The sequence below is a fragment of the Maniola hyperantus genome, chromosome 2, assembly GCF_902806685.2.
Source record: "Maniola hyperantus chromosome 2, iAphHyp1.2, whole genome shotgun sequence".
NCBI classification, from domain to species: domain Eukaryota; kingdom Metazoa; phylum Arthropoda; class Insecta; order Lepidoptera; family Nymphalidae; genus Maniola; species Maniola hyperantus.
In genome coordinates this window covers 6,758,467-6,770,303 of record NC_048537.1, presented here as the reverse complement: position 1 = coordinate 6,770,303, position 11,837 = coordinate 6,758,467, and the positions used below count along the sequence as shown (strand labels likewise).

The window sequence follows — 11,837 nt, the reverse complement described above, 5'->3', positions numbered from 1 at the left end:
TTGTGTAAAATCATAGAAATTATACAACAATGTCAAAATGGTCAAAACAAGTACAAAGAAATGATAAAGGCTCCCCCACACAGACGCGTTTTTATAGGTCGATAATATCGCATGCGTTACGTTTGTGTCTACATGACACACTGCTGCGATAATAACGCCGCAATGGAAGTAGGACGTATTATCGTATTATACATGACCATCCTAATACAAAATGTAGGTACTGAAAACAGATATCACAATAACGCATGCGATATTATCGACCTATAAAAACGCATCTGTGTGGGGAAGCCTTAAAGTGATAAATGCACGATAAATGTCATTAAAATAATTTAAGATTTTTGTTTATTTGACATGATGTTGATGAATATCATTATAAAAAAGTTTGGGTATAATGATCAAGGTATCCACAGGCAAGTTTCTGGTTTTATACAAAACTTGCAGAAGTTGAATTGCTGCGAGTGTTTTAGCGGAGCCTGTAGTCGCTTTAAGGCGTATCGAATCGGGCCGAAACGCTTTTGTAAACATAATAATATATAATACCTATTCATCCAAGACCCAGGAGAATTTTGCGATTCGATTCGACTCGGCTTGGTGCTATTTCCATGGGTCAGTGGCTCGGCGAGCCTGGTGGAAGCCAGCTATAAAACATACTAATTCTGCGTGTATGGTTTACAGTTTAAAGCGCAGGCTTCGGCAAAAAATTACGGAAGTCACTTGCCAGTGAATAACTAGGCTTCCTGCAAGGCCTTGCAAATTTTAAATCATGCTGTCATTTTTAACTTATTCGATATATATTTTTATTTGGCTTTTAGTAGTAGAACCTACCATACCAGCACAATGCACTTTGCTGTGTCCCAATAAAATTATCATTTGTTGTTTTATTAGGTACAAAATCTTGGGCAAATGAGGGTAGATCTAAAATTAAAAAATATTTTGACATTGAATTCTGTGATTACACCTTGTTCTGCAAAAACTGTCCATGTTAGTTTTCACAATGAATTTTACTTATAATTGGAAAACAGTTTTACTAAAAGCCTGTGCCTCAATGTTTAGCAGAATAGCTGCGAAAATAACACAAATCGTAAGACCTAGAAAACAAAGTGACACAATTAACGAAATATTGTTATATGGTGCAGGCAGTTATGATAAAAAGAAGCAACTGGGCTTAAACAATCTCTTCTGTATTTATTATGTGTTAGTTCATGCGCGCCAAGCTATAGATGTATGTATGCCTAGTCTAGATACTGTCACTATTTCCAAATGCCTGATTAGCGTTCGTCAGAAGAACAATATCAAACTGCGGATAGCCGTGCATAAGAATCTGGATTTGAATTTAAATCATTTTCTGGATTACGGAATTGAAGTGAAAGTAATAAACAAAGCTGAGATACTACTGGAACACGAGTTCATGTTGATCGACGCAGTAGGTGATTTCGCAGAGGCTTTAGCTGTTATAGGCTCTTTGGATTATAAACTGAAACGTGCTAACTGCAATAGCGACAGTACCCTGCTGACTTCTGAAAAAGCCGTCGTTTTCACTTTGAAAAGAGAATTCGACAGAATCTGGAACTCTTTTGTGAAGACAGACTAGCCTTCTACTACTAGGTATGACCACGAAAACGATGTTAAAGAATAATAGAAATCAATAAAAACTAGAAATATATGTGGTATCTTTTTAAATCAATAATTCATTTACAAATTTTAACATGTTTAACTGGTAAAAGAAATAAAAATCTGAATATAACAAAAATACTTTGATTTTATTCACCTAATAAGACAATAATGGCATTAATCAATTATAGTAATACAATTATTCTTCGCAAAATTAATATTCTATACATTTATACAATTTTTCATTTGTACTTAAGTGCTTTTTGTTAATGCCAAACTTATTAATAATAATAATTATGAACCACAAAACGACGAAATGAATTTCATAATGTTATCGGTGATACTATATCACAGATTCACTTATGTTGATACTTATCTTAGTTAATTTAATATTACTAATTACAGTCAAATTATTCAAAAGTTGGAAGTTATTAAAAACCAGCTGGTCTGCTCGACTTCGCGCGGGTGTTTAATATACTTATATCAAATATAGGTAGGATATATATAGGTGCTATATATCATAAGTTACTTGTGAAAGAATTATAAAAATCGGTTCAGTAGTTTCAGAGTTTATCGATTACAAACAAACATATCTTATTAGTGTAGATGTAGATGTAAATAGAATACACAAAACAATTATTTATTACCGTGTTTAGACGAACAACGTCGTAATTATTACTATTATCTATATATTTATCGTTAATCTCGCTAATGTCGCCTGCAAACTGCTACTATTATAAGTACATAAATCAAATTCATATTGCCACAAATAAATAATTAACTATAATTTATCTGAGTCAAGGCAGCAGTCTATTAACTTATAGAATATATATATATTATATTAATATATAATATATTAATATATAATATATATATTCTATTAATTTATAGAAAAGCGAACTATGTATTTATAATTCTTTTTCTTGCTAATCATTATAATTGTGCACCACTGTTCGTCTTGTGTCAGTGTTAAATAGGACTCAACCATTGTAATTATTATTTATGTATACAATTTATATTATACAATATTTAGGAGTGTCTCTGGAATTTAGTAACAAAATAGTTTATGCTCGCGACTTCGTCCGCGTGTACTACATAAATTTCACCCATATTTTTCCCCCCTTAGGTTGAATTTTCAAAAATCCTTACTTAGCGGATGACTACGTCATAATAGCTATCTGAATACCAAATTTCAGCCTGATCCGTCCTGCCAGTAGTTTGAGCTGTGCGTGATAGATCAGTCAGTCAGTCAGTCACCTGTTCCTTTTATATATTTAGATTATGGTTAAAATTATACTTGTTTGCCATTTTTATGATCTATTAAATTAAAAAGAATATAATTAGGTACCTTAATAGGTACTTATTTTCACGCCTTAACTATAAAGTTAATACTTTATAGTTAAGGCGTGAAAATTTATAATATGGGGTACCTACCCATATTAGAATTTTTTTGTAAATCTATAAATTGGGTAAATCTATAAATTCACATTACTCGTATGTACACAAGAAATACAATATTTGTTATGGAAGTAAATTCAATACCCAATTCCCTTTTAATGTATCGGTATGCCATTTATTTATTTACATTACTACCCATATTATAAATGCGAAAGTGTGTTTGTTTGTTGGTTTATCCTTCAATCACGTCGCAACGGAGCAATGGATCGACGTGATTTTTTGCATGGGTATAGTTAAAGACCTGGAGAATGACATAGGCGACTTTTTATTCCGGGAAATCAAAGAGTTCCTACGGAATTTTTAAAGACCTAATTCCACGCGTACGAAGTCGCTGGCATCAGCCAGTTACTTATAAAACTGTTTCACTAATTAATCTTTATTATAATTTTACATTTTGTATTCACTATTGTAATCACATGTATATTTATTTGTGAATAATATAACATTAAATAAAAAAGATGACTTAAAAGGTTAACTGTGTACCAATATTACAGAATTGAAGATCATAAAAATCACACATTTTATCGTAATAAGAATAAAAATTTACAAGATGATTGACCACGGAGATTATACAATACCTATTATACACATAACACCTATTTTGAGGTATTCAACTTTGGATCCTTAATAGTTAATTATTTATCACCTACAAAGTAAAATTCATATTCTGTGGGTTGATTTGCTAACTTAGTGATCATCATTGAATGACAGCCGCCAAGCTTTTATTGACCGACTTCAAATAAGGAGGAGGTTCTCAATTCGTCGGAATCTTTGTTTTTTATGTATGTTCCCCGATTACTCTAAGATGCCTGGACCGATTTGGAAAATTCTTTTTTGCTTTCAAGGTGGTCCCAAATAAATTTGGTGAAAATCTCATGAACATCTTCGAAGATAGATTATGGAACTCCTCAACAGATAAGAGTAAATCGCTCGCGATTAGTATAATATCTTTAGTAAACAGTAGTTTTTTGCCCAGGTGTAGAATAGTTTAATACATGGGGCCAGTAAAAACTCTGAAATATTTAAAAAAAACCGACTTCAATATCTAACCACAATCACTACAAATTAAAATAATTTAATTTATTTCCGAATATATTATGTATACAATAATTAATATAATTCTATAATAATATTTTTTGGGGTCGGTGCCAATGAAGTGCCTTTGTAGTCTCAAAAAAATAAGTATAGACGATTTGCGCCGCTAATAAACTAATTGGCACCGGCTCCAAAAAATATTATATAGAATAGTATATATATATATATAACTATAATAATAATATAGTTGGTAATAAATTAAATTATTCTTAAATTTTTAGTGATTGTGGTTAGGTATTGAAGTCTGTATTTTTGTAAATTTTGTTTATTTTTAACCCAGTGAAGGTTTGCTATGAAATATTATTTTTATATCGCGCAGTGAAGCAGCAACATAGAACCAAGCAATGTCAACTGAATTTGATGGCTGTCATTTAGTGATGATCACTGTTTGCGAATCACCCAGCTGATCAGGCATTTAATGTGTGACATCCAAATATACACTTTATAGGTTTTACCACTACACCCTTCCATTCACAGGCACTTGTCAGACCACCAACGATTAGTGAGAAACCAGTTGAGCCTCAGCATGCAGCAGTTGGGCATCAGCTAGTCAAGATATATATTTAATTCCTACGCTAACTATGCGAGTGTTTAGGCAATCACAGCGAGTTTTTTTTATCTTGTCGCTGCGATGAACTATACTCTATCCATGGAAAGAAGTTAGTATAGCGTTCTCTCTGTTCGTAATCCCATACAAATGAAAGAGCTAAATATCACAAACGAAACTTATGTTTTAGAAGTGAATTTCGAATGAAATTATTGAAACCATTTTCGAATGTTTGTGAAGACATATTCGTGGTTGGTGTCTCAAAATGGTTAACGCCCACTGAGATTTTTGGCTCTGTCATTTGTATGTGATTACGTAACACTTAACAGAGAGAGCGCTATACTAACTTCGTTCCGTGGTAAAGAGTAGAGTACGAGTATAGTTAAAGAGTTATCGCCGACAGTGGGCACAGCAAGCGATCAACTATTAATATATTTATCTCTCTTATTGACACGGTATCACACATTGATTGTACGTATCTTGACCGAAAAAAAGTGTAGAGAGCTAGTCGCTTCCTCATCGGCGGCGGTGGGACAAGTATACCATAATAAGTTTGTCCATAACTTTCTAAACTACACAAAATGTAGGAATAACACAAATTTTCTATTTTAAGCATAACTTAATTTATAGAAAAACTGTAGAAACTTAAGTGTAATAATTTATCAACGAAATTATGTACACATTAAACTCACATGAGAAGCAGTTCATGTACAATGCAGATGTGACTAGTAAAACCTCTACAATACAAAACTTGGAACCTTTGCACACGGCGATAATTTGACGCGCAGTTTTAAACGAGTTGCAGCCTTTTCATACTTTAAAATATATTCGCAAAATTGTCGTCAAAGAAGAGAACATATTGATGGAGTCTAGGATGGAAGCGTGCGAGATCGAGAGATTGACAATTTGCCAAGCTCATTCCCTAACCTTTTTCACGAGGCATCGCATCGTAATTCGTACTGGGACATTCGCTTTTGCGGCATAGCTTTGATGGTAGGGCCTTATAGTGCGAGCAAAACAAGCGTCTATAGACTGCATAGCACTGTTTGAGCATTTAATCTTGCCTATGACCTCAGCAAACCACTATTTTGCAACTTCAGACTGGACTAATTGTTTTGCACGCACTATAACTAGACATTGGGGCCAATTCTCTGGTACACAATTTCTAAACTAAACTAAATTAACAGGTCTAAATGTAGTGCTGTCCTTTTCCGCAAGCAACATTATGAAAGGGATAGCAATAGATTTAGACGTGCCATTTTAGTTTAGTTTAGAGATTGTGTACAACAGAATTAGCCACAATGTGGCTAATTCCATCGTACAATGGCACGTCTAAATCTATTGCTATCCCTTTCATAATGTTGCTTGCGGAAAAGGATGGCACTAAATTTAGAACTGTTAACTTAGTTTAGTTTAGAGATTGTGCACAAGAGAATCGGCCCCATTGCCTAGACTATCTGAGCCAATTTATAAATAACTAGCTTATGCTCGCGACTTCGTCCGCGTGGACTACACAAATTTCAAACCCCTATTTCAACCCCTTAGGGATTGAATTTTTAAAAATCTTCTCTTAACGGTTGCCTACGTCATAATAGCTATCTCCATGCTAAATTTCAGCCCGATCCGTCCAGTAGTTTGAGCTGCGCGTTGATAGATCAGTCAGTCAGTCAGTCAGTCAGTCACCTTTTCCTTTTATATATTTAGATAAATAATAGATAGCTTGTTGACAATCTAGTTCCGCAAGCAGGATTTTTAATCCCCTTTTCTCCTCGAATTTCAATATCATATTCTAGATGAAAACCGTTTGCGAATTTTCTAGACATGTGTCCGCTATAGCTTAACTTAACTGAAAACCACTGCCGTGCCTATAGCGTACCGTAGCGTTATTGTCGTAGCTAACAACGGTTATCAGCTAACATCTATGACGAACCACCTGACAACGCAACGCTGCCAACTGGCAACTGACAATGCATTGTTTGGTTTTTTGGTAACTAGAAACGCAATAATTATGCCTTCTCTTTCTTTTTTTCACTGAAAGCTGAGATGGAGCGGTTATTTGCTACCGGCTTAGTAACTAAGAACTTGATAAACCAAAGCCGACCTTATCTCTATTAAGCTAAAGCTTAATGTACAAGTACTTGTCCATTACACTTTGATCTATCAATTTTAATACAGTTAGCCTTAGAGTAATAGAGATAAGGTCCTCTTTGGTTTATCAATCTTCGTGAAATGTTTTTGGTTAACTGGATTGTGGCAAACTATTCGTGCAGGCGTCCACTATAGTTTGACCTATGTCAATGATCATTATAATTAAACTTTGCTGCTATGAACTTAAGGTTGTGATTACTTCACGATATTCATGAAAGTAAAATTGGTTTTATTTTAGTGAATATGCGCGCGCTAGCTATACAGACGGTATTGATACGGCAGCTAGCTTAGTTACTACTACGGCAATCGCTGCGCGTTGCGCATATTAAATTAGTTGAAACACAACTCTGATACCGATATTCGGCAACGGTTATCAATATTGGTATTGAAACTAAATAACTGTTGATTAACCGTTGCCAGAAATAGCCAATAACGCCCATCTTTAGAATTTTCTCTAGATAATGTGCCTAAATAAATACTACAGTCCACACTATTGCTGCGCCAAAAACTCGTCAAATTGCATGTCAAAAAGTAGTCATACAAACGAAGGATACTGGACAAGACTCAAGCAAAGGATAATATAGGATAGATAGGATATATACTATCCCAAAGTTTTGTATAGTTACTGAGCAGCGATGCGGTATAAATGTTCCATTAGATGTGGTGCTTCACATGTTCCAACGAACATATTACTGCCTGGCAATCGCAATCTGCTTTAGACACATTCTGTTTCTACGAACATAGATAAGTTAGAACAGGCTATTGGAATTTGGAACTAAAGGTAAACCTACACCTACTCATACTCGTATATATGATAGCATGAATAGTAATAAATTTTGAGTTATAAGTTTAACTTTTACAAACGGACTGTACCTAAAATGGATTACAATGAGGAGGTTTCTACTACTTACACTAAAGATGAAAAATAATACCTATATCTATATCATCTATGCTTTAAATTTTTAAATTCTAATCGGATGCGAAATTAATTAATTACTTCTATTATAGTTCACAGATTTTGTGGGGAAGAAACGAAGATTGACACGATACCTATATCTATAAATGATCTATGCTTTAATGTCTAAACATTAAAGCATAGATCATTTTTCATCTTTAGTGGTTGTAGAATTCAGCGCCATCTATGAAAATTTTCTCGAACGTTGCCTGGAAACCTCCTCGTTGACAGGAATGCAGACACTGATATTCGTTGGAACATGTTGTTACTATGAAGCGCCGCATCTAGTGAAACATTTGTATCACTGTTACTGGGGAGAAGAGTTCTAGTCACCTGCAATGGAAAGTTGTTGTCATACGTCCACTTCAATATCACTGTTAACATCGTGCGTGCCCGAATGCGGCGACACCGTGTCGATGTCGTTGCAGTCTCGCGGAGAGCATGCCGTGTACTCGTGGGGAGAGCTCAAGTCATCTTCAGGTGAGCCCGGCAACTCCTCGTCCATCATTATAGTGGCCGGCAAAGATGGTGAGACTTCTTGTAATTGACTAGTGTACACTGAAATAGAGTAAACATGTTTGTGAATCATCATCATCATCAACCGATAGACGTCCACTGTTCGATATAGGTCTCTTGTAGGGACTTCAACACGCCACAGTCTTGCGCCACCTAGTGGAGGGGTCTTCCGACACTGTGTCTTCCGTTGCAGGGTCGCCATTGTAGCACCTTGGGACCCCAATGTCTATCGATTTTACGAACTACGAACTATGTTTGTGAATATTATAAATTAATATTATAATCATATTTATATTATAAGTGCAAAAGTGTGTTGTCTGTCTGCTAGCTTTTCACAGCCCATCTATTCGAATGATTTTGATGGAAGCTACAGAGATAATATAGATATATTACATAAACTTCCATCCTAGGGACGAACACAGTTTCATTTTAATCCTAGAAAATCAAATAGTTCTCACAGGCTTTTTAAAAACCTTAATCCATGCTGATGAAATTGCAGGCATTTAGTACAGAAATAGCTTGCATCCCAGTGATGGATAAAGACCACTCTTTATACCAGAAAATCAAAGAATTTTAGAAAACCTACTTAAATTCTACTAAACATGGATGCTGGAAGGGCATAGCAAAGCTTAATAGTTTATTTTTACCTTTAATATTAGATGATTTCAGTTCAGTGGTGAACGACAGAGATTCCTCCATGGCTTCCATGGTGAGTGTGTCAGTGTCCAGGCTGTCCATGGAGCCAGAGCAGGATGGGGAGCTGTCGGGGTTAGTGCCCAGATTTAGCTGCAGTGTGTCCAGTTGAGGTATATGAGGACGCACCTGAAAGTTATGAAAGTTAATGTTAGCAGTAAATCACACTAATATTATAGCAGCGAAAGTTTGTATGTGTATGTGTGTATGTTCGATACCCTTTAACACAAAAAATACTGGACGGATCTGGCTAAACTTTAGAATGGAAATAGCTTATACCCTCACTTAACACATTGGCTACTTTTTATAATAGTTCCCATGGGATTAAAAGCCTATATCCACATGGACAAAAATGCGGACGGATCATCCAGTTATAAAATAAGAACAAATTTATTTGTCAGGCTAGGCGCACTTGCTCACATGACCAGAGTTTGCGGAGTGAATCTTCTGTACTTAGAAGGTACTATTAAGTATTCCGTTTATGTTTTAAATTAACTGACTTGCCCTAGTTTGTCATAAATTTCTTGTAATATAATTTACTAGACGATGCCCACGACTTCGTCCACATGGATTAAGTTTTTAAAAATCCTGTAGGATCTCTTTCATTTTCTGTGATAATAAGTAGCCTATATCCTTCCCCAATATTATAAGCTAACTCTGTACCTAAATTCATCAAAATCAGTCAAACTGTTGGGCAGTGAAAAGCTAGCAGACAGACAGACAGACACACTTTCGCATTTATAATATTAGTATGGATAAACCTTAAAGTTTAAATACAAATAATACTTACTTTGATTGTGACTTTGTTTTGTACTAAGTATAAGATCAAACTTTGTAAAAGTATTTTTAAATATTAATGAACTAACTCCTGAAATACATAACTTAAAAATCATAAACTCACCTTCATTCCATCAGGCCTATGAGGATTTCTACACCCTTTACATTTGCATTCAGTACATGGCTTGCTTTCAACATAGCACGGACATCTCTGACCGCAACATGTCAATTTCCCCGGGGTGGCTGTAGCATTTCCACAGCGACAACCTTTTCTTTTACTACTAGTTGAGCTTCGGGAACGGTTTGAAGGCTTCTTAAAACCTAGTTGATTTGACTGAAATTGAACATGAGTATTAACGAATATAATTACAAAACATTGCACAACAGTGATAAAATTAATTACTTTTTTCTTTACTTTGCTCTCTCTTGTGCTTGTTTCGGCCAGCGGAGAATCAATTTCATCTACAGCTTTCCTTTTGATAGTGATTTTATTTCCCGAACCTGCGTACATAACAGAGTAAAGTGGGGACCCATTTGAAATAGCTCTAGAATTTGGAGAATCTTTACTAGTTGATCTTGAATCAGAATTACTTGATGTTGATGCCACTTGGGTTTGTGTTGACGCTGAATTGGTATAAACACAAGGTAATATGCTATACGCAGACTTCGAGAGACCTGCTGTGCTCTTGTAGTCGTCGAAGAATCCCGCTCCCTCTTGTATCAAGTCTATCAACCCCGAACTGGCCACGGTACCACCGTTCACACCCGCCGCTATCTCATCTTCTTCTAATAAAGTCTTGTATGTATCAGTGCCCATAAAATATTCACACAATTTCTTGTAGCACTGCAGAAGAATGCGTAACTGTAAATTTTCTGTATAATTTTCGTAATCCTTACACCAACCGCAAGACGGTTTCAGTTTTTTCCTCCCGCCTTTGCAGTTTTTACAAACATGATGTTGACATCCGGAGCTCGTTGGTGTATAGGGCTCCTTTAATAAGTTACCACACACAGTACACGATAATGATTGCCGTAAATATGGAACTAAACGAAACAAATCTGTCCAGGAACTTTTATCAGCCGCGTCGGCTAGTATTATTAACCGACATGTTGAAACATACAAGCTGGTAGCGTTCATCTTCATTTATAATGTTTTTATTACAAACATGAATAGCTTTTGCAAAATTGTTTACACCAAAATATTAATAATAAACAGCCTGGCAAAAAGCCGCAAACACAGGCCGCAAACACAGAAGAAAATCAGAAACGCTTACTCCAAAACTGTCATGTGTCAGATTTGTTTGTCAAAATGGTGTCAAGCTGACATAACTAGTGATGTCCACTTTTAATGGACCTACGTGTTGTAACAAATACAACAAATTCTACTGTAATGAAGACTGTACACGACACGATTTAAAAGTTAAGCATTCCAAATCTATCTCTTATGGTACGTCCATGGTGCGTCGGTAACCACCATCGACATAGGAATACGTAGTACCTACTTAGAAATTCTTAGGTAACCACATACGTCTATTTGTGCTTCACATAGATTAAATCATAGATCAAAATATTATCTCTGTTGCTTTGCTTCAAAAGGATATTAAAAGGGCTTGATCCATTTTTACATTCCTGTCAAGAGTAGCGTGTCTTTTTTTCTTCCGCAAGCATGGTAAAATAATGTTCCTTGTTGGTATCAGTAAGGTTCAAAAAAGCTAAAATCCGGAGCCGGAAAGCCAGGTATAAAAAAAAACCTAAAGTTTGACCGGAAATAGTACCAACATGTAAATCGTAAAAGCAGTGAAAAATTGCGGCAAATTTAAAAAAGTTCTTAAGTAAAAAATATTATTAATAGATAGTATCAGGTGAGATTTATCCCGCAAAAGAATTCCCGCGGAATACAAAAAAACCTGAATCCCTGAAGTTGCCTGGACGAAGTTGCGGGCATCATCTAGTAATTTATTATAATTTATGTGAAAGTTTTTGTTATTTATTCCTTCACGCCACTTACCTACTGAACTGAAATTCTGAATTATAACC

At 35.3% G+C, this 11,837-nt stretch overlaps 2 protein-coding genes across 5 annotated transcripts; one reads left to right on the top strand and one right to left on the bottom strand.

Annotated features, from left to right (window-relative positions):
- Nucleotides 1-916: 916 nt before the first annotated feature.
- On the top strand, nt 917-1,744 carry LOC117989541 (uncharacterized). Its single transcript, XM_034976910.2, has one exon. It carries the CDS (start codon nt 980-982, stop codon nt 1,589-1,591), a length of 612 nt encoding a protein of 203 aa, XP_034832801.1. The 5' UTR covers nt 917-979; the 3' UTR covers nt 1,592-1,744.
- On the bottom strand, nt 1,742-11,049 carry msl-2 (male-specific lethal 2). 4 transcript variants are annotated; one of them, XM_034983112.2, is made up of 5 exons: nt 10,392-11,049; nt 10,204-10,301; nt 9,925-10,134; nt 8,978-9,152; nt 1,742-8,372 (listed from the first exon to the last, which is right to left on the bottom strand). In XM_034983112.2, exons 1-5 carry the CDS (start codon nt 10,942-10,944, stop codon nt 8,167-8,169), a joined length of 1,242 nt encoding a protein of 413 aa, XP_034839003.1. In that variant the 5' UTR covers nt 10,945-11,049; the 3' UTR covers nt 1,742-8,166. The 4 variants fall into 4 exon arrangements, with proteins under 4 accessions (XP_034839003.1, XP_034839010.1, XP_034838986.1 ...); XM_034983119.2 differs by having other exon boundaries at nt 10,476-11,049; XM_034983095.2 differs by having other exon boundaries at nt 10,204-11,049.
- Nucleotides 11,050-11,837: the final 788 nt, after the last annotated feature.